The 24,673-nt window shown below is 34.1% G+C and overlaps 1 protein-coding gene across 3 annotated transcripts in view; it reads right to left on the reverse strand.

The window, feature by feature from the left end:
• The window catches only part of LRRC7 (leucine rich repeat containing 7), a 460,161-nt gene that overhangs the window by 226,518 nt on the left and 208,970 nt on the right, over window positions 1-24,673 (reverse strand). For all 3 annotated transcript variants that reach the window (XM_036256050.1, XM_036256051.1, XM_036256052.1), the window contains 3 exons: window positions 15,292-15,370; window positions 5,273-5,362; window positions 2,917-2,973 (listed from right to left, as the gene is read on the reverse strand). In XM_036256050.1, the coding sequence (XP_036111943.1) occupies window positions 2,917-2,973; window positions 5,273-5,362; window positions 15,292-15,370 (226 nt within the window). The remainder of the gene's footprint in view (window positions 1-2,916; window positions 2,974-5,272; window positions 5,363-15,291; window positions 15,371-24,673) is intronic.

Consider the following 24,673-nt stretch of genomic DNA (forward strand, 5'->3'; position numbering starts at 1 on the left):
GTCCTCAGAAAACATAACTGAGAGAATAATTCTGCTATGGGGAAAAGTTGTATCTTGAAATCTAAAGGCTTTTCTCTTCAGTTATCTAGTTTCTTCAGATGTTCAATGTCCTCAGTTATTACTCATAGTCATGGTGGACTCTTCTTTTTTATTTATTTATTTTTTATCCTCACCCAAGGACATTTTTCCATTTTTTGTTCAGATAAAGTGGGAGGGAGAGAGAGAAAGGGAGAGAGAGAGAAACATCGACGTTAAAGGGACACACTGAGTGGCTGCCACCGCACGACCCATCCAGGGCCGGGGACAAACTGCAACCAAGGTACGTGCCCTTACTGGGAACCGAACCTGGTCTCTCTGGACCGCGGGCTAACGCTCTAACCTCTGAGCCAAACCGGCCAGGGCAAGACGGACTCTTTCAATGATTTTTAAGCAAATGTGCATCTGAGAAGTTTAATTTTCTCAATCATTGATATATCTAGGAATGATCACAAAACAGTATAAAAATGTATAATACTGACTTCTATTTAATAAATTGAAGACTTTGTTCTGGAATCTGCGCATATCAAAATGTTTCTTTCAGTTTATTTAAGGGATACACATTTGAATGCATAGCATATCAAAATTCTTACACATTTTTACCTTTTGCACAGATTATCAGACATAAAGATTTTAAGATAGAAGACGAAAAGAAGAAAAAAATCACTGCAACTTACTGAAGACTTGGATCTTATTTGTATCCCTGAGGAAATTGTGAGCTATCTCTTTTTGGAGTAATTACTATAAAACTAAATTGTTTTTCCTAAAACTACATTTCTTTCTTTATTTTCACTGGAAGTAGAAAGGAAAGGACAGTAGAAAGCTCTCATATATCTCTCGGTCACAGGCCTAGATTGGTGATCAGCAGGTGCTTTGTATAATGAAACACAGTGAAAACCCAGTTTATTTTCATTCAAGGTGGAACTTCTTTCTGCAATTTTCATTTGATAGACACTGAAAACTAAGATGCAGTTCTCCATATTTTATGCATGTTCTAGTTCTTTAGATTTTTGTCTATAAGTTGAAAAAATGAGCACACTAGATGGACAATAACTTGAAAATGTTTTTAAACCTGAAAACTGCAACATCTATACAAGTAATACACGCATAACTGTTTACCCAGGAGACCCATTGTCATTTTCATACATCTTTACTGTTTTTGAGCCAAATAGAGTTGAATGCATATTATTCTGCTTATTTAATTGTTTGATAATGGACCACAGTCTCCAAAGCTACAGAATACCCATGCACCAATTATGAGCATTGGTGATCATTAATCTGATCCGTTCTCACAGCCGTCTCAGATGAAGTCCATACATGCAATCTATAGTCAGGCCTTAATTTATATTTAACATTTATATTTTAAAAATGTATATTTCAAAACCTGACAACCTATGTTAGACTTATTTTATATTTCACATCAAAAGCATCTTTTGAGTGCAGAGGGGAAAGGATTCTCCTCACACAGTTAATATGTTCTCTTTCATCTAAACATATATACATATTCGATGAGGGGGAACTGCTGTTCCACCGTGGTTTAGTTCTGCTTACCAATGCTCTACTACTAATGGAGCACTGGGCATGGAAATGGTGGCACGGGCTACATTTACAGGAGATCAATACTGAACCGGTGACATTCTCCACCATCCTCCCATCTCTGTTTATGCCCCCAACCTAGAGGTGGTGCCCCTCATTACATGCACCCACAATGCTTTAGCTTAGAGAAAGGCTACTCCAAAGATCAGGGTACCCAGATACAGGGATGTGCCTCCTTTTCGTGTTCTTTCCTTATCTTCCACTTACGGAGGCATGAATAGATGTCTTAACCCCATGTATATATTTAGATGAAATCAATATTATTATTGAAAGTGTTGTATTGAATGGACAAAATTTTCATACACAATAGCATACATAAAATGTACTTGGAGGTATTTTATTGAAATATTGGTTTAAAAAACATCAATGAAATTCAGTTCAGTTTGCTTAGGAAAAGAATTTAAAAGGAAAAATAAAATGGAGCTTTGGTTCAGCAGAGGAAAATCTCTAGCCTTGCTTTTTTTTGAAAAACTAAACACTGTACTCAAATATGTTTCTGCAATACTGCAGGAAGGTAGCAATAGCAACATGGTACTTTCAACAATTTAATTGTAACATATGCAAGCCATATTAATCTATTTGAACTAAAAACTCTATTTTGAATAATTTTGGGGTTTCAAAAAGGTGTTTTCTATACAACACAAAATTCTATTATTAAACATGAATAAGTCAAGGCAGGGTAAAACAAAGCATTTTATTAAATTAAACATTGCATGAAATTTTAGGTATTAGTTTTTACATAAAATAACCTGTGTTTTCATATAAGCCAAATTTTAACTAGACTAGTAAAAAGAACAGTTTGAAAGAATGTATACATATAAATTTTCTCCAAACCACTTTAGGATCTCTAGAAAATTTTAATTATTTTTATGTAATATTTTTGTTTTGTCTTGATTTAAAAGCTGAAAAATATCACAATTCATAAATTAACTTGAAAAATTAAGCATCATATTGAGTTGAACCTTTTGAAACTGTTGATTGTTTTTTAGTGTAAAAATATCAATTTCATAAGTTCCAATGCAGTAATTCCCTGGTGTGTAAGTTTAGCTATAAGATGCCTTAAATGGACTCTTTCCACCTTGTAATTGTATGATTTTATAAGGCAGGATTCATTCTTACTTAATGTGAATCTCTTATGATGTACTATATTTTTCAGTTTCTAGAAAAAATATAGAAAATTCACTCAACCAGAATGATAAAGCATAGCCAAAATAAAAAGTCACATTTTTCCCTACTAGTGAAAAAAATTACAATTCAAAATTTGGAAAACACACAGTCACTTACTTTGGTAGAGTTTTCAAGTGATTTTCTCTTAACTCCAAGATCCGCAATTTGACAAGTCTGTAGAAATAAATTTAAAAATTACTTCTTAAGTTTTTTCTATAAAATAATGTTGCTATGGTACAGTCAATAATCATGTATTATCTAAACAACTATGCCAAATATTATATGCCATGGTTACAGATTTTAAAGAATTATACAAATGGATTATGAATAGGGTCATATCAACATGAAAGAACAACAAATATCATTTGTCAAAATCAAATTTGACAAATCATTTGTAAAATCAGAATTTCCTAAAAATAAAGATCTTTCAAAGATATCACTGAGTCCAGCCTTCTACATTTTATGTTTTATAAAAATATATTCACTGTTTAATTGTATACATTCAACAGATTATTGAATACTACTAAATTCCAAGTGCCGTGTTCACTGGAACATGGCAATACTTTCCTCCAAGACCATAAATGATCTTGTAAAACAAATTATATAGCATAGTGGTCAAGAACTCGAGCTTTATGATTGGACAGATCTGGATGAAGTCCAGACTCTCATATTCTACCTCTGTGACTCTGGGCAAATTAATTAACCCCTCCTGACTTAATCTTCCCCATCTAGAATGAGTATGTGACAATGTGTAGGGTTTTGAATCTTAAATAATGTCACACACATAAAGCCTAATGCCTGACACATCATAAGTTTTAATGTGTGTTAGATGTTACTATTAACAGTAATTAGATAGTGGACAAAGTGATCTAATATACCATATGTCATTGACTCTAAGATGTATATCTGAACATTTTTAAGTGGATGTGCATCAAAAATCCATAGCGTCATCTGTCCTGTGACAGGACTGGTATTGGGGAAGTCCTGCGAGGAAGCGAAGTGTGCTCACGGTCTCTGTTGCTGTGTAATACTTGTTATTAGGGATGCATTACACACCTCACTACCCGTTATGGTCTGCAGCCTGGGACACACTCTTGTTACTGATATCTATAACTGAGCTTCCACATGTGCTCAGTTGAGGCTACTTTAGAACACAAATTAAATGGGTTCTCTGAATTCTTAGTGTTTGGAGAATAATTCACTATTGGAACTTTTTTTTTTTTTAAATTTTTTTCCTTTATTGATTTTAGAGAGTGAGGAAGAGAGAGGGAGACAGAGACAGAAACATCAAGGAGAGAGAACATTGACTGACCGCCTCCTGCATGACCCCACTGGGGATTGGGCCCACAACCTGGGCATGTGCCCTGACTGGGAATCAAACTGGCAATCTCTTGGTGCATGAGTTGACACTCAACCACTAAGCTACACCAGCCGGACTCCAAGGAATCAGTATTTTATTTCAGGCATACATACATTCATATTGGGAACATAGTTTATATATTTTGTCACAATATTTTCCTAAACATAACTTATCATATGAATTAAAAATATATTTCCCTATACAATACTATAAATCTCTGTATACTGTCGTCTGGATGTACCATAATACATTTAACCAGTCTCCTAGATGGATGTGTGCTTCCACTTTATTCATATTGTAAATAATGATAAATATTCTTGTCCATAAATTCTAGTGTGATGTTTGATGATGATGCGATACGTTTCTAGAAATGAATTACAGAGGCAGCGGTTGTAAATATTTTCAAAACTTTAAATCATACTGCCCTGCATGAAGTTCATATCATTTTGCAATTCCGTCAGCAGTGCGAGGCTGTTTCTTTCCTCATTCTCTAGAAACAATTTCTGTACTATGCAGCACACCATGGCATTTTATTGTCATTTTGATTTGTAGTATCTTTACTATTTGTGAGGACAAAAGTTTCTCATGCATTCATTGGCAATTTTCATTTTATCATGCTTGTATGTGTCATTTACCCATTGTTTTCTTATGAGATTTTTGTCTTTATACTCATATGTAAGAATTCTTTATAGTCAAAGACGTAATTTGCTTCCTATATATGATAGAAATATTTTCCCAGTTTATTGTTTTTCTTTAATTGCTAAACATTTTCTGATGTTATTTTATTTTAAGAGTAAGTACTCACATCTGTTTATCCAGTTATATTTTCCTTTGTCTCTATTCTATAAAGATAACTTCTAATTCAAGTATTCATGTGTATTTTTCCATAACTTTGTATATTTTTATATTTAACTCTTATAAAATTTATTTGATTATTAATGACCTAATTTTACTTTAAATTTTGCAAAATGTTTCATAAGTTAATAATGTCACATTATTGAATAAAAATAACATTTATCACGATGGTCACTTTTAAAGCTTCACCTACTAGCTCTGGTAAAATACTTACCTAAAGTGAAATAAAATACAAGCATTTAAAGTTCTTATTCTTACCTTCCAAAATTGGCTGGAAGAAATTCAAGAAAGGCGTCATTCAGGTAGAGCTGGGTCAGGTTTAGAAGCTGTGTGAAGCCATCAGGGAGTCTAGAAAGAAGTTAAAGGTTTAGTCACTGCATCGATGTTGCCATAGAAACAGAACAAAAATATACATCTCTAAGGAAAAAAAATAGAAGTGTAATTTTTCAACTTTCCTTTGGTATTACAGTAATGGAAGAATTTATTGAGCATGTTGTTACAGCCTGCAAGTTTTGCCTGCTATTAAAATAAACGGCACTCACCCACCTCCAGGCTGCTCCACTATGCTGAGATTTATGTCACTGCCAAAATCAGTGACATCATTCCCTGCTGCCCCAACCTCATGCACACCAGCAAGATTTTTTAAAATGGAAATTTCAAGTTGTATCCCATGTTTTAAAATTTTAAATGTAATGTTCTTTCTCAATAGAATACTCACACATATAGTCAGGCAAGGATATCTATTTACTCTTTCACTTAATCATTAAAATGTGCCTACATTTTATTACAGTGATGACTAAAGCTGCCCAATGTGAAAAGGAAGGAGTATTTTGTGCTTTCAATTGAAAATTTCTTTAAAGCAAGCCCATCATGTATGTTTGTTATAATTCAAGTTGGTCCAATTATTGTTCACTGAAAATGAACAAGAACATTCAGAATCCTAAAGGCTTTAAGTCATTAAAAGAGTTGTGAAAATATCCTTCGGGGAAATTTTACCAGTCAGATAAAATAATTATTTAAAATACTTAAATCGTTTTCACCAAAAAGATTTAACTCAAAGATTTTCTAAGATACTTTTTTCTAAAAGGATATTGAATTTTTTCCTATAATTAAATTTCTATTTAATCATCTTAATGCCTTTATCCATGGTCTAGACAAGACTATGCTCCTTTTGAAAACACTTCTAAATAGTGTTCAAATTCGCTTTCCCCTCAAATTATGACCTGTCTCCCTACTTGCATTTATTGCCTAGATTATTTAAAGAGCTATCTATCCACACTGTCTTTGATTCCTCTTCAAGCCATTGTTTTCCGGCACATGCTTGACTCTGTCACTGAAACTGCAGTCACCAAAGCCTTCAATGACTTCTTAGGTCCCAATTCCACTCACTTCATTTCACTTTGCATCCCACACTGCCTGGCAACAGTGGCCATCATTAACTGTTGTCTCCTTCTGGGCTTCCAGTATCCCTTTTCCTGCTTCTCCTCCAACTCCTGGGACATGATAGCTCAGCTTCATTCCATGGTTTCTCTTCCTCTGCCCAATCTTTTGTTATAAAATGTTTTATGTATACAAAATATGTGTACCCACAATATAATTCAATAAATAACTGATACCTTAAAAACCCTCTGGGTGCCACTCCCTGACTTCATTTTTCTATTCGCCTCACAAATTCATGAATGATGCTTATGATTCTGCTTTTTAAAGGTTTTACTACACCTTTTTAAATCTTTTGTAAAAGCTAGTGGTTTTGTATGTTTTTTGGACAGTATATATATATATATATATATATATATTATACCGTGAAAATTATGACACTTTTAACAATTGGCATTATTAGTAAAATTCATCCATTTTGATGTAGATGACTGATCCCCATAGCATAGTATTCTATTGTATGAATATGTCGTGATTTATTTAAAGAACATTACAGTTGTTTCTAGTGTCTTGTTTATTTTCTATTATAAACATTACCTCTGTGTATATTTTTGAACATAGATGCTTTTGTACAAGAGATATTTAAGTTACATTCCTGGTACATGGGATTGATGTCCCTCAGAACAGCCCTCAACTGATGACTAGCAGGAGTCAAACTAGCTCAGCTCCCTCTCATGTGTTTGACATGGTTTTCCAGAGTTCCCCAGAGAGATTAAGGTCCAGTGGTCTATACTAGTAAATCGCTTGATAACACACCCTCTACAAGTATTTCCTGAGACCACCTCCTAAATATACTGCTTCAATTCTTTTCTAAACATTTGCTTTTGGAGAATACAGATAAACACAATTACTATTTTTATATTAATTTGTAAGAAATTTTTATACTTTCTTAGGATCTTAATTGTATATTGATCATTCTTGCTGCAAATATCTTGTTCCAGTTTGTATTTTGGAGTTGAATTGCTTGTATATGGCTTCATAGAGGGTTTCCATAAATTTGCTCTAAAAGAGACTTAGGATTCATGAAAGTAGAAATAAAGGAGAAAGGAGGCAGGGAAGAGGGAAGGTTTTTATTATGCGTAGGTAAGAATTCACCTGAGATGGGTGACGAAGAGAAGATGAATATTTTATGTATAAGATTACTAGGAGTTAAGATTTGAGACTATCAGTAGGTGACAGGGTTCAGAGTATTAAATATTTGACTCAAAGGTTTGAACTTTAATTGTTTTACTCTATATTTTCCTTTGTTGTAATACATTAGAGCTCATATCTTTTTCTTTTTTTTTTAATCCTCACCTGAGGATATTTTTTCATTTATCTTCAGATAGAGTGGGAGATAGGGGGAGAAAGAGAGAGAGGGAGAGAGAGAAGAACATTGATGTGAGAGAGGCACATCGACTGGTTGCCTCCCACACGACCTCTACAAAGGCTGGGGATGAACCGCAACCGAGGTATGTGCCCTTGATGGGAATTGAACCTGCAACTCTTTGGTCCATGGGCTGATGCTCTAACTGCTGAGCCAAACTGGCCAGGGTTACAGCTCATGTCTTTATACTATGATACCTTTTATGATAATGGCAGAGATGTTTAATAGATTTCAATCGACATTTAATTACTATCTTTAATGTTCCTTTGGTTACTATATTCATTTGATAGAAGGATCATTTATGACTTTTTAGAAAAGAAGATTAATACATGCTAAATACAAAAAATGTTATAACCTTTGATGTAATGATTTACGTTAACATTGAAACTATTAGTAAGTAAAAAGGGTTTAGAATACTAATTTTCTAATTCTAGATTCAATTTGAATTATCCAGTTTCCCTGAGTCTACAGTTCGGCATATGTAAGCATTAAATGGTATTACGTTGTACTACTACTTTGATCAAACAATATTTCTTAATTGCTGCTTCTCTGGCAAAATTTAAAAACTCTGCCTTCTTATACACCACATTTCTTTGAAGATTTGAGTTGACCACATTGTGCAGACTGCAATTGTAAAATTGGACTGCCAAAAATAAATTATATGAGAAACCATAATACAAAGTAAGGTTATTTTTTCAGCCTAGTTATAAACAAAGATGAGTTGACATTTTATATTGAACCATTCTCTTTTTAAAAATATAGAATTAAAGGATACATTTATACAGTATGTTATATTTAACACCACGTGTATTGTTTATTTTAATTCACTTCAACAAGAATATATTGAATGGTTACCTGCACTTAGATTCAAAATTAATGTGTTCTTCCTTACTTTCCTCATAGAATTCTATTCATGGATTTAGCAACATGCTTATACCAATTATTTTTTTGTACAAGTATTGAGAATTTTCTATTCTTGGTATAAATAATAAATTCTTTGAAGACAAGGAATTGTAGAGTCTCCTCAATGATCTAGTTTTGTACTTTAAAACATATGATTTGAAAAAACACATGAAAATAGTAGGTCTGCTAAATAATTTATTTCTAATTTAATTTTATGGTACACATTTGTAGCTTCTTACGGAGACAATGGCCCCATTTGTCAATATTACCATCGCCAGAGGAATATCCAAGGAGTAGCAAGAAAGAAGATATTCCCCAGCAAGATAAATAAACAATATAGATGACAGTCATGGGCTGTCTTCATCCTCCTCCAAGTTATTCAATGAAACCCAACATTTTACACTAAGCTACGGGGCTCTCAATAATGAAATGACTTTACTACCATAAAATAACTGGAAGTTTTCCACATTTGACTGATTTATTAAAAATTCAAAGAACAGGTGTTTTATATATATTGGTAAATAATTCTCTCTCTGCTAAGAAAACACTTTTATTTTATTAATTTCTTAACTTAAAAGTTATATATTCAAACTACAACAAAGAAAGGATGATAGAACCAGACACCATATGGTTTAGCAGTTGAGCACAAGGGCATAGATATCAAAAGACCTGGGTTTGAATCATAGTTCTTTCAATTATTATCTCTATGACTTTTTCAAATCTTTGTAAGACTCAGTTTTCTCATTTTTGAAACGATAATGCTAACATCTACTTCAAAAGTTGTTCCACCGATTAACTAATAATCTGCTCCACAGTTAAGAACTCGGTAAATGGGAGCAATCATTATACTTTTACATGGTGTAGTATTGTGTTTATTCTAATCTTTCAATATTAACTATAATACTAATGTAAATATTTTTATTAATGCTGCTTTTATTGTTGGAATAGATAAATTAATATAGACTGCACATATTCTTGTTTCAATATTTTCTTTTCTAATTTCATTTACTTTAAAAAATATAAGGATTTGACCTCCACTAGAATAGTTAGACCAAATTAAATCACAGGTTTTATATGTTGTGATTAAGAAGCCAATGTAAAATTTTTCATTCTACTGGAAATATATTTTACATTGAAATCTTTACATTTATACAACTTAAATTTATAAAATTTATATAACAATATTACAGAAATTTTGGAACATAAAGAGAAAAATTCTACTCACAATTCTACCTAATATAACCATCATTACCATTTCATGTATTTCTAATCTAATTGTTTTCACATCATTGCAAACTTGTATCATGATTTCTCCCTTAATTTTATAATTATCTTTTAATTTTGTTGTAGAACCAGAGTGACTACATAATCTATCATTCAAAGTAGGACATTTTTGAGAGCTAAAAGGGAGTTATTATTAATCATGCCACATCAAAAGGTATAAACTAGGTTGACTTGAGTAAACAGAGCCATATGGTTACTCTCTATATAATATTTGTATCTATCCAGTCAATGCACAGTAATTTATTTGCAATTTCCTTTTCATTGCTTTTTAAGAATATTTCAAAATTTTCAAAATGTATCTTTTAATTTAAACCAAAACTAAAATGTTTCTTCAGAATTGGTGAAATATAGTGAAAGGAACCTAGAGATTCAAATAGTATCTTTATGTGTTTTCATTTATAAAAAAGTATGTAGATAAGATTTATCTACTTCTCAAGGCTGCTGTGAAGATGAAAATGAAATAAGGGACCTAAAAGCCTGAGACATAACAGGTTCTCAATAAATGTTGGTCCAATGAGTAGTTGTTTTTAATTTTATTGTAGTAATTTTCACCAATGACTTGGTTAAGGCATTCAGACTATACTATAAAGTTCATATCTAAAACTAAAACTATGATGAAAACACTCAAAACTATAACTTTTGTATTCCAAGGTTTTTATGACTTACTTCTTTGTAGATTACTTGGGTGAAATAAAACGAGCAGTAAAGAAGCAGATTAAAAGAATCAGTGAAACCCATCTGATTTTATGAAAAGAGCAATAAATTTGCTAAACCTCTAGTCAGACTGATAAATTAAAAAGAAAAGAAAAAGAATGAAGACAGATTGCTGATACCAGGAATAAAGAGAGCGCACCACTAGAGAACCAACAGATATTAAAGAGCTAATAAAGAATACCATGAAAATTGAGATGTCAATAAATGTGGAAACTCACATGAGATGTACAAATTCTTGGAAAGCACAAACTACCAATGATCACTCAAGAAAAACAAATAGGTAATTGGAATAGCCCTATAGTTATTCTGGAAATTAAATTTGTAATTAAAATCTTTCCCATAAGAAACCTTCAGGCCCAGATGGCTGCATTGGTAAATTCTGCCAATATTTAAGGAAGAAATAACTCCAATTCAATAAAACACTTCCATAAAAGATAGAAAGGAACATAATCCAATGACTTTTATAAAGCCAGTTTTACCCTGATACCAAAATCAGAAGAAGACATTATAAGAAAAGGAAGTTCAGACTAATATGCTTCATGAGAATTCTTTATAAAATATTAGCAAATCAAAGCCATTAATTTATAAAAAGAGTGATAATTTATGACCAAGTAGACTGTATACCTGGAAAGCAAAGTTAAAATGATATTCAAAAACCAATCAATGTAACTAAACATATTATTAAATTGTAAAAGAAAAACTGTATCATCATGTCAGTAGATGCTTAAAAAAAGCTTTGTAATAATTCAACGTCCATTGGCAATAAAATAAAAATCTCAGCAAATTAGATATCAAACATGGTGGAGAGATTCTAAGGTAGCCCTATGACCCTTACTTCTTGATGTTCATGCCCTTGTATAATCCTCTCCCTTTGTGTGTAGTAGGACTTGTGACTTACTTCTGATCAATGGAATGTGGCAAATACAATATGTCATTCCCATAACTTAATAGTATATGACTCAATCTTACTAGGAGACTCACTATATTCAGCTGCAGGCCTTGAAGAAACAAGCTTCTATGTTGTGAACTGTCTATGGAGACAGTCACGTGGCTGGGAACTGTACCAGCTTCTAGGATCCCAAAGTGGCTCCCAGCTGACAGCTAGCAAAATGCTGGGGCTCTGACTTTATAACAGCAAGCATAGGAATTCTGCCAATAACCTGAGTGAGCTTGAAAGTGAATTCTTCTCCAGTTGAGCCTTCAGAAGAGAACACATTTTGACTAATGCTTTGATTGCAGCCTGATGAAACCGAGGCAGGAAACCCACCTGAACCATGACCAGGTTCCTGGCTCACAGACACTGAGAGATAATAAATAGTGTTTTGAGCCACTTGGCTAATGGTAATTTCTTATACAGAATTAGAAAACTAACACAGATTTTGGTATCTGGAATGTGATTCTGCTGTAATAAATACCTAAACATGTGAAGTGGCTTTGGAACCAAGCAGCGGCCAGAGGTCGAACACTGTTAAAAAACATCACAAAGAAAGTTTAGATTTCTTTCGAAAGAATGTAAAGTAGAAGTCTAAACTTTGAGGACCCTGCTTAAAAGGAAGTGAGGGACTGGTTACTGAAAATTTCCTCAACCTGGTGAAGGGCATGTAAGAAAAAACAAGTAACAGTCACACATAATGATAAAAGCGTGACACTTTCTCCCTAAGTCTGGAAAGAAGGTAATGGTATTTCTTTTCACCTCTTCTATTCAGCATTGTACAGTAGGTCCTAGCCAGGTTAATAAAGCAAGAAAAATAAATAAATAAAAAAAAGGCATGCAGATTGAAAGGATAAAACAAAATTTTCTTTATTCACAGGTGACATTATAGTCTACCTAGGTAAAATCTCAAATCTGTAAAATATCTACTAGAACTAATTGGTAAATTTAGTGAGGTTACAGGACAAAGGTCCATATTTAAAAATCAATTGTATTTGTATATAGCAGCAATACACAAATGAACAATAGAAAAATCATTTGCAATTTCACAGAAAACATATAATACTTGGAATAAAATGAAAAAATATGTACAATATTTATATGCTGAAATCTATAAAATATAAACAAAATAATTTTTAAGATCTAAATAAATATGTAGATAACTATGCTTAGGGATAGGCATATTCAATATTTCTGAGACAACAATTCTGCCCCAATTGATCTATAGATTCAGTGCAATCTCTATCAAAATTCCAGAAGGATTTTATTTATTTTTGTAGATCTTGGCAAGCTAATTATAAAATTTATATGAAAAATCAAAGGGCATAGACTATCCCAAATATTATGATAAAGAGTAACAATGCTGAAGGACTCACATTTCCTGATTGCATGAGTTACTATAAAGCAATCGTAATTGAAAGAATACATAGAATTGATGTAAGAAGATGGCATATAGATCAATTTACAAAACAGGGAATTCAGAAATGGAACCAAACACATATAATCAACTGATTTATTAAAAGGTACTCAGGTGATTTTATGAAGAAAGGATAATGTTCTCAACAAACAGTACTGGAACAATTGGAAACTATATGCAAACCAATCAACCAACCAATCAACCAACCAACAAAACAAAATGTGACCCTCACACTTTGCCTAAATGTGAAATTCAGATGATCAGACCTTTGTGTAAAACCTAAGCTATAAAAGTTCCACAGGAAAACATAGAAGAAAATATTTATGACTATGAATTTAGCAAAGTTCACTAAGATAGGAACTTGAAACATAAGCCATTAAAAATTAGCCCTGGCCGGTTTGGCTCAGCGGTTAGAGCGTCGGCCTGCGGTCCTGAGAGACCCCGGTTCGTTTCCTGCTAAGGGCGCGTACCTCGGTTGCAGTTTGTCCCTGGGCCCTGGTCGGTCGTGCGGGTGGCAGCCACTCGATGTGTCCCTTTCACATCGATATTTCTCTCTCTCTCTCTGTTCCTCTCTCTCCCTCGCACTCTACCTGAACAAAAAAATGGGAAAATGTCCTCGGGTGAGGATAAAAAAAAAAAAAAAATTATATAAATAAGCCTTCTTCAAAATTAAAAATGTCTCCTCTTTGAAAACCACTATCTAGAAAATGGAAAGGTAAGTCACAGAATAGGAGCAATTATGTGCAAACAAGTATCTGATAAAGGTCTTTTAACCAGAATATATGAAAAAATTTAATAAATCATTTATTTAAAAAATCAAGTAAATATAAATAAACAAAAAATTTGAACTTTTACTTAAAAACTTATACAGATTATAAGTAAATAAGTACATGGACAGATGTTACTTGGAGATTAAAAATGTAAATTAAAACTACTGTGAGGTACCACCATGAGATAGCACATCTACTAGACTGGCCAAATGGACACACACACACACACACACACACACACACACACACACACCTGATAGTACCAAATTCTGAGAAAGATGAGGAACAAAGGAAACTCTAATAACTCATTGGTGTAAAGTTCTCCCTCTAAACTTTAATCTCCTTCTTTTATATTCCATTCCATTCCTCTTCTGATCTACAGACTCTTCTCATATTCCACAGAGAAACCATCCTCAAAACTTCCTCCTCCTCAGCTGGTAGAGAATTTTTCTTCAAATTTCCTTGCATAGACTTCCTTTTATCTTCTAAAAACACTTCATTTATGAAATGACTTTCCAATGGGCTTTGGTTTTTCTCAGTCTCTCTAACATCATGTGGACAAAAGACTGAGAAAGTTTTCTCAAATCCTGCTTTCAGTTTTTGTATAATTATAATGCCAGTCTTACTCTGAAATTCATCATCTGCATTCCAAGTCACTGATGTGTTTCAACATCTTCCAAATATTACTAAAACTGTCAGTAGCCTTTCTAGATCTTAAGTTCACTTCCATTGTTACTTGACTCTTAACATGGAGGGCCATGGCTCATCCAATGCATTCACTTCATGGTTTAAAGGCCTTTTGATTCATGGTCCACTCTATTACTATGACATTACTAATTCACCAACATGGTCACATGATGGGTCTCATTTTCCCATGGCATTTCTCTAATAAGAAATCATGAACTACAAATCCCTTATGTCTGATCTCAGCATCTTCACCACCCATTTCTTCCATTCTGCTGCTATCCTCATAGAATTGTCTTTTTTGCTCTTCCCGTAATCTCTGGTGCACAAATACTACCTTTTCTGGTCATAGTTAATTCCTTTTCTAGCTTGAAGTACACGATTAGCTATTTTCATAAAATTCTGGAATGTTCTTGAACTTTCATCAGATACTTGATGCTAGTTTTCCATCATGACCAAAACTAAAAACTGTTTCTTTAGTTTCAGTGTTCTTCCATGGAATGTTGCCTGAGAGCCACAGAAAAATAATGACCTTGTTTGCTTCAAAGTAATGCCCACTGGCACCGACCAGGCCTTCATTGTTACTCAGCAATGCTTTTAGTCACCTTTTGTTGAATTATTCTGATTTGATTATTTCTTCCCCCATCAGTCTATTGAATTGAGTTTTAAGTGCAGCATTTAAAATTAATTTATTATGTAAATTTCCTTCATTTTTGGTACATTATTCCATTGGAAACATAAAATAAATAAAATGAAATCACTCATACTCACTTAGAAATGGGATTGACACTGGCTTCAATAATTGTTAAACACTTACAGCACTTTATGTTCTCTGGAAATTCTTGTACACCTAAAATGTGAAAAACAAACAAACAAACAAAAAGCCCATGAAAATGTTCCAGTAAAAATTCTCTAAGTTATAATTCTAATATTAAAAATAATTTATTCAATACACAGTATAAACACTGATGGATACTAGTATTTAAGTAAAAATAATAATGTTATATATTTGCATCATATATCTATAGACATTTTAAAAATAAGAATTTAAGTATTTTCTCGTGGAAATGATTGGAAATTGGATACAAAACTGAGGACAACTGTATATTTGATATAAGATAGATATTGACTTTTTACATGTCTAAAGAAATAAAAATAGATTGGGTTTATTTAGTTATAATAGTACTGCTACTGGAGAAAGGGGAAATCAGCGGATATAAGAAAACAGATGATATAATCTTTGCACTTTTCATTTTATAAGGTTGGGAAGACTGAACACATGCTTCTGAAAAACACCTAAGGACAAATCATAAAACCAATAGATATTCCCAAACTAATATCAGGCTCTAATGAATATTAGGCAATTCTTCCTTGTTGGCACAAGGAGCAGCTGTGCACCTGCCTGACAGGTGAAGAGGCCAGCAGCCCTGCAGGGGTCGTCTCTGGAGGCTCTGAGGGACCAGCCTCCACAGCTGTGCTGTTGGCTGTGTGACAAAAACACAAGTTCTTACTGAATATCATCAGTAAGCTGCAAAACCTAACCCTAAATGTGAGCGGAGTGTCAGGAATAAAAGACGTGGAGGACATTTCAGTCCATTGATACAAATCAATCAAGTCTAGTAGCTCCTGCAAACGTTAGAAGAGAAAACAGCTGTATGGAGTGCTTTCTATATGCCCGCCGTCCTACCTGCTCTCCATTTTTGAAACTGTTATTAAGGATATAAAAATGTCCATAAAATACTAGTCTTCTTTAGTGTATCATATCTGACAGAAGGATGAGAAACATTTTGTGGTAGAATTTAGTTGAACTTTTTGATGATAGATACTTAAGAAAGAAAACCCTCCACCTTCCTAGATTCCGTTGGCTTAGACCATATGGCTGCAGGACCTGGACGCCCAGCGAGGCAGCCAGGAGGCCAGCCAAACCAAGACAGGTGGTTGATTCGGTGTAAAGTAGGGGTAGGAAAGAGGGGATGGGGACAATTCTCATGCCATTCTTGTTTTTATGAAAGTCCATCAGAAACTATGCTGTCCTAAACTTACTGCTGAAGCATTTTGCCTTCTGAATAAGAACCGAAGGAAATTTAGGAGCTCCATTATGTATGAATTGAATGAGAAAGAACAATTCCCCCCTTTTTTTGGAAAGCCATAACACCTGCCCTCATTAACTAGACATTAACAGAATGGCAAGGGAGTCAGTAAGCTGAACCTTAAACTACCCTCAGCATTTTCCTTGGTATTCCTATTTACTTTGGGTATCTGCAACCAATAGGGAGCAAGGCTTCTTCTTCCCTCCCTTTGGCTTTTTCCATTCAGTCACCAAACTGGGCTCATTGCGCCCTAGTGTGCCTGCTGCCTTCTGGCCACACTGCCTTAGAATGACATTTCCTGAAATTATGGGTAAAGCAGAGTATGAAAGCAGAGCAAAATGATATTAAGGAAAAGACTGCATCTCCTTATCTCCTACTGGAAATGGAATTCCCTGCTGTGTTAAAAATGCTGCTACACTAGTATTTTAAAACTTGTATTATGTTGTTCACAGTTTAAATTTAAAATTGTTCAGAGCAGAGTCTATTGGATTAAGATGGAATCCCAAACTTATTACTCAAACAGGTTGGGTAACTTTAGGCAAATCATTTAAATGGACAATGTCCTAGTTTTTTACTCTTAAAAATGTTGATTTTATGAATGGTTTCCTCAGAGAGTTGCAGTGAGGATTGAAAGAGAAAGAGAAAGCAATAGGCAGAAAGTGCTACATAAATGTTATCTATAGTTATTAGAAATAAATACAAGCAGAGAGTATCAGTCAAAATGGAACCAACAATCAGGTTAAAATGAGCTGGCTTGAGGTATAAACTTATAAAATTTATCTACTTAGGGAAACACAGCAAAGAGGTAGGAATTAGTGTGATGAAAGACTAGCCCAATATTTAGTCACTACAGTAGCTGACATAAATGCTCTTGCAGATGGGGAGTAAATTATACAAATATATGTATGAATATGCATATTTATACATATATTATAATATAAATATATAACTAGCTTGTGCTGAGCAATATTTTTATATTTTTGCTGAGGTTCTTATAGCTATCTTAATTTGCTGATGAAAGCTGAAACACATTTGGAAAAATAGGTGTCAGGGAAACTTTATAGGGTTTAGAATATAGAAAAAGTTCTTAGAGCATAACCTCATTTTACAGTGCAACCCAAACATGGAGAGGCAGGATAGTACAGTAGAGAGAAGTACAGGTTAGAAGGGTGACGTAGTATCATATATAATCATTTAACTAGCCATGTAATCTTAGACAGACATTATAATATTTAAGCATCATTTCTTGCCTAAATTAAAGGTCTAAGTATTAGATGATATTAATGTAAAGTACTTAGAATCATGTCTGGCACTTAATAAGTACCTAATAAATACTAGATAAAATTCATGTATTAATAAGAGGAAAGGCAACTTAGGCTTCTCTATACCAGTGTGTAAAATAATTTAATTCTCCTGATAATCTTGTGAGGAAGATATATTAAGCAATATTATTTTCATTTTATGGGTGAAAACCACACATTTACAAGAATAGAGTGACTTATTTAAATACTTAATGAACGTGTATAGATGGAAATGGATATAGGTAGGATTTAATTCAATTTCTTAACATCATCTCTCTTGTTCCTCTTTACCCCATTATGTTACTTCCTATTAAAATGATGTTAGAGTTTATTGTATAACTTACATTTTTATTACCAATCTTTGAGATTGGTCTGTCTGATCTTCTGAAACACAGTCTCTTCATATAATAAAAAAGATTATATATGTGTGTGTGTATTTAATTATATATTAAATACACATACACAGACATTTTCCAATATGAAATTTGTACTGATTTTCAAATTTATTTATCCAGAAATAGAGAGATAAATATCTTTCACTTTAACATTATATCTTATTCCAACAGATTTTGACTTGTGTTTATTGGAGGAAACAGGATCCAGGTTTCGTAGACCATACAATCAAGCTCTAATCCTTTTCTCTGCTGACACGTCCACAGGCGTTCTAACAGGCCCTCACTTAAGGGCATCGCTATTTCACTTCGTTTGGGAATCCCTGGAGAGTCACGCTCATTACATTTAGACTAGATTCAAACCTAGGCTGAACAAACAATAAGGGCTGTATTTGAAAATAGCTGCACAGAAAGCACTGTGTTTGATAGGCAAAATGGTATATTTAATTTTAAAAATGGACAACTGCCCTATTCACAAATAGCAGATGACATCAATAAATGTTTACCATCCAAACTAGGACACTGTGGTAATATTTGCCCAATGTGTTTACTTCTATAACTACCACAAAATCTATTTTGAATATGTCCACAGAAATACTGTCAAATGAGATATACCATTTCTGCATTCCAAACTTAAAATAGCTTAGAAACAAAGCTTCCAATGCAATGGAATTATTCATGATTGCATTAACAAAATATTAGTATACTGAAGAAGAAAAGATATAAGAGACTATGTTTTTTAATTTTTTAAATAGGTTGTTATTGATTTTTTAGAGAGAGAAGAAGGGTGAGAGATATAGAAACATTGATGTGAGAGAGAAACATGGATTGGCTGCCTCCTCCACACCCCCCACTGGGGACGGAGCCCACAACCCAGGCATATGCCCTGACCAGGAATCGGACCGAGACCTCTCAGTTCATGGTCTGACACTCAGTCCATTGAGCCACACCAGCTGGGTGACATAAGAGACTATTATATCTGATTTTCTTTGCCTTTCTCCTTTAAAACAAAAACAAAAAGATTGAAAAAGTTCCTATTCAACTTTTAATTATTTAAGAACTACTTCAGTTTGTGGGATTTTCATTTTTGTTCTCTTTCCCGCTGCCTCGCTTTGACCATTTCACTGTTGTGCAGAAGGGAGAAGGAAGAATTATGAAATCAATCCAATATGAATATTTCCTGCTGAGCATGGGAAAAGTTGAAAGTCATGGCTAAATTTAGGTTTTAGTACATTCAGTTAATTGTTTGCACTTGGACAACACTATTTATTACTAATGTAGACAAACAAGTATTGACAGGATTTTCAGTCAGTCATTAATACAGTATTCAACCTTACTTAATTATAAAAATAATTATTGATGTAAAAATAAAAACCAAAACTAAAGTGTCATTTCAAATCTGTTAGGCTTTAAGTTGGTTTTAAGTTGATATCAAAGTGTGAAAAAAATACTTTCCCCAATGCAGTAGGTAAATGTGGAAACTAAATCTACCACATAATTTTGTTATTATCAAATACAGAGCCCAACAACAGCAACAGCAACACTGATCCCTGTGATCATAAATAGAAGATTCTAAAAAAAGGCAAACCTAAGTGCAAACATTTCCATAACATCTACGCTGTCTTGTACTCATTTTCTGAATATATTAGTTTAATGTGCTATAATTTTTACCAGTCTCCATCCACTCTCTCATCTAAATTCGGAGTCTAAATATCATTCATATAAATAAATTCGAATTCTGTCATCTGCATGAAAATGTATTCAACTATTTTAGTACATACAGCTCTCTCTTCTTAATGCCTAGCATTTAAAATTTTATCTATATAAAATTAAATAAGATTGAAGAAAATGAAATACAATATGTGGTTTTAAATTGAGGAATCACTGCTTTATCATCTTGTCTTATAAGAATGGCTGTCTTATATTTAAGTAGCTAACTTTAATTATAAGGTCACTAAAAGGGAAGTCATTCATAGATTCAACAAATATTTAGTACAGTTCCTACCCTATGTTAGAAACTGTACCAGACATTGAAAATACAGTGTGAAAATGATACCTTCTCTTCATTTGTGTAGCTTTTATTGTAGCAGAGGAATACATATAATAAACCATGGAGATTATATACATTATTTTCTCAATGAGACATGCTACAGAAAAAGGTAATTAGAGCAGAATAAAAATGAGTTAGAAATGCCTGGGAATTTCAGCGTTAACTAGGATGGTTATGGTAAGTCACATTGATGGGAAAGATGGCATTTGAGCCAAGACATGAACAAGGTGAGGGAGACAGGGATACGGATATCTGCATGTCTGAGGGTGGAAAGTAAGCATTTCAGGCAGAAGAAATAAACAGTGAAAATGATATCAAACTAAGGTGTGCCTGATGTATTCTAAGAATAGCAAGGAGGTTAGTGTTGCTAGAACACAATGAGAAAGAGAAGAGTAGCAAAAAATTAGGTCAGAGAGGTAAAAGGGGTGTGTGCGGCGAGGAAGATCGGGATGTCAGCTCATGTAGCACCTCTGAGGCCATTGTAAGAGTTTTGCTTTTTACTCTGAATAAAATACGGAGACACTGAAGGGTGATATGGTTTGATTTACGATTTGAGATAATCACTCTGTCTCCTGAGTAGGGTGGCCTTTCTAAGAGGGCAGCCAATTAGAGACTATGAGAATATGAAAATACGGTGTGAAAAATGGCCTGACTCTGGGTGGGAGCAATGGAGGAATGAGAAGTGAATGAAATCTGGAAGTGTTGAATATAAGACCAATAGCATTCCCTGGTGGATATGAAGTGTGAAAGAAAAAAAGAAATCAAGAATGACTCCAGGTTTTCTGCCCCGAGCAACTTGAATGAAGGGTTGGCCCTTAACTCACGTGGGAAAAGCAGTGTGTGAAATAGGTTTTGGAGAGAAGACTTCAAGTTTGGACATGCAAAATTTGAGATTCTGTTAGATTCAAAGGGGAAATGTCAGGTAAGTATTTGTATATGAATCTTTGTACTCTTTATATATAGTACAATAGATAACAATTAGAAGAAATAAGTAGAAAGGAGGGGCTACTCAAATAGGCAGGGTGTCGGTAGGAAGAAATTATAACTGATGGCCTGATAATAAAGGTGGTGATGGGAAACGATGACATTAACACCAGAATTCTTTAATTATGCCAATCTATTTTATGTAGAGGCAAGCAGCTACAATTATTTTAAAAAGTTCAAAAACATAACCTATGATGAACTAAGGTCAACCTGGAAAAGTTAAATTGTATTAATTACACTTATTTAACAAAAATAACGCAATACAAAACATTTAAAAATTTATTTCCAGAAAGATTCCTGAATGGTGGAGGAGTGAATGGAAGCTACACAGACCATCTCCCAGGACCAAACTGGAATTACTACTAAAATAAAGACAAATCGTTGGGAAAAAGCAACAGAAAAGCATCTTGCAAGGACCATATAACCAGGGACACTGAATCAGTCCTGGTAGGATTATGGAGTCGCGAGAGGGGGCTGGAAGCCCATGGACAGCAGCAGTCATAGCTGTAAGCAGCACCCTCAGGATTAAAGTCCCAAGCGAATCCATAGCACAGAGGGCTGGGACAGAACACTAAAACAGACACAGTCACTATCCTTGGGCTCTGGCAGAGGGAGGGCAGACTGGACTGGAACTGTGTAGGGACACTCAGGATTTGAAGGGCGCTCAGAGCTCTTGCTGAGTTGTGGCCATGCAGGACAGTGGCCATCTTACTCCTACCCAGGGCTCTGGGGAGAGGTGGTGGCCACTCCCTTGGAGATTCAACCCCACCCAGGTGGGCCATTAAAATGCAAATTGAGGCTCATTAACAACCAACATCTGCCCACCCTTGGGAAATCCTCTTATGCTGAACACCTGAGGGAGTTTTTCATTCAACTGAGAAACCAAGGCAAAAAGCTAGAGGATAACTGAACGATTCCTGGGCTTACAAATCTACCCAGGAATGTAAGACTTGAAAGTGGTGTTTAACATGGGTCCTCCCACACTCATCCAAATCCAGTAGAGGGAGCCACAAACAGCAGAACACCAACACACACAGAGAAAAATTAGCTGGCTCCAAAACTGACTGAGATAGCCAAAATAGTGAAACAAAGAAACAAATCCCAAATGAACAAACAAGAGACCTCTATCGGAGATGAGATAAATGAAATGCAGTTAAGCAAATTATCAGAGGTAGAATTCAGAGCCATGATATTGAGGAAGCTCAACAGCATGAGTAAGGACATCAAAATCATGAGTAAAGACATAGAAATATTGAAAATCAACCAACTGGAAATTAAAAACCATCAAGAAGAAATGAAGAATGACATAGAAGAAATAAAAAACACATTGGACGGACTAAACAGTAGAGTAGAGGAAGCTGAGGACCGGATCAATGAATTAAAAGACAGGGTAGAAAAAAAAAAATCAACCAATCAGAAAACAAAAAGGAATACACAATTAAAAGACTAGAAGACAGCTTAAGAGAACTGTGGGATAACTGGAAACATAATAATATTTGCATAATAGGAGTCCCTGAAGAAGAAGAAAATAAGCAAGGGTTAGAGAATATATTTGAAGAAATATTGACAGAAAACTTTTCTAATTTGGTAAAGGAAGAAGGCATTCAAGTTCAAGAAGCACAGAGAACCCCAAGTAAGAAGAACCCAAACCGGCCCAAACCAAGACACATAGTAATTAAAATGCCAAAAATTAAAGACCAAGAGAGAATCCTAAAGGCAGCAAGAGATAAGCAACAGGTTACCTACAAAGGAACCCCCATAAGGCTCTCAGCTGACTTCTCAACAGAAACACTACAGGCCAGAAGGGAATGGCATGAAGTAATCAAAGTCATGAAAAACTAGAATCTGAATCCAAGACTACTCTATTCAGCAAGGCTAACATTCAAAATAAAAGGTCAAATAAAGAGCTTCCCAGACAAAAAAAGCTAAGAGAATACATTAGCACCAAACCAGCACTGCAAGTTATGCTAAAAAGACTGCTGTAATTAGTAGAAGAAATAGGAAGAAAAATATAACCACACTAAACAAAAATGGCAATAAATTAATACATATCAATAATCATCTTAAATGTAAATGGACTGAATGCTCCAATAAAAAGACACAGAGTAGCAGATTGGATAAGAAAGCATGACTCCTATATATGTTGTTTACAAGAGACTCACCTCACAACAAAAGACTCACATAGGTTGAAAGTGAAGGGATGGAAAAAAACTTCCAAGTAAACGGAAAGGAAAAAAAAGCTGGGGTAGCATTACTCATTTCTGATAAATTAGATTTCAAAATGAAGGCCATAACTAGAGACAAAGAAGGTCACTATATAATATTGAAAGGACCTATCCAACAGTAAGATATAGGCTTGGTAAACATATATGGACCCAATATAAGAACACCAAAATACATTAAAAATCTTCTGGAGATTCAAAGGAGAAATCAACAGCAATACAATCATAGCAGGGGACTTCAACACCCCACTGATATCACTAGATAGATCCTCTAGACAAAAAATTAACAAGGAAACACAGACTCTAAATGAAGCACTAGACTAAATGAATTTAATAGATATCTACAAAGTATTATACCCCCAAACTACAGAATTCACATTCTTCTGAAGTGCACACGGGGCATTCTCAAAGACAGACCACATGTTAGGACACAAACTGAGCCTCTACAAGTTCAAGAAGATTGAAATATCAAGAATCTGCTCACATCACAATGGGATGAAACTAGAAATCAATTGCAACAATAACATGTAAAAACATTTGCAAACATCGAGGCTAAATAGCATGTGATTAAACAATGAATGGGTGACCAAGGAGGTCAAGGAAGAAATTAAAAACTTCCTGGAAACCAATGAAAATGAACACACAACACAAAGTCTATGGGATGCAGATAAAGCAGTTCTGAGAGGGAAGTTCATAGCACTATAGGCCTACCTCAAAAAAACAAGAAAAATTTCTAATAGACTATCTAACCTCACAACTTAAGAACTAGAAATCAAACAGAAAGAAAACCCAAAAGCAAGTAGAAGGAAGGAAATAGTAAAGATCAGAGCAGAAATAAATGACATAGAGACCAAAAGTACAATTCAAAGGATCAATGAAACAAAGAGCTGGTTTTTTTTTTTTGAAAAGATAAACAAGATTGATGGACTCTTAGCTAGACTCACCAGGAAACAAAGAGAGAGAGCCCAAATACACAAAATCAGAAATGAAAGAGGAGAAATAACAACTGATACCACAGAAATACAAAGGATCGTTAACAAATATTATGAACAATTATGTGGCAACAAATTTGAAAATCTAAGCGAAATGGACAAATTTCTAGAAACACATAGTC

This window comes from Molossus molossus, unplaced genomic scaffold (genome assembly GCF_014108415.1).
Source record: "Molossus molossus isolate mMolMol1 unplaced genomic scaffold, mMolMol1.p scaffold_m16_p_12, whole genome shotgun sequence".
Lineage (NCBI taxonomy): Eukaryota > Metazoa > Chordata > Mammalia > Chiroptera > Molossidae > Molossus > Molossus molossus.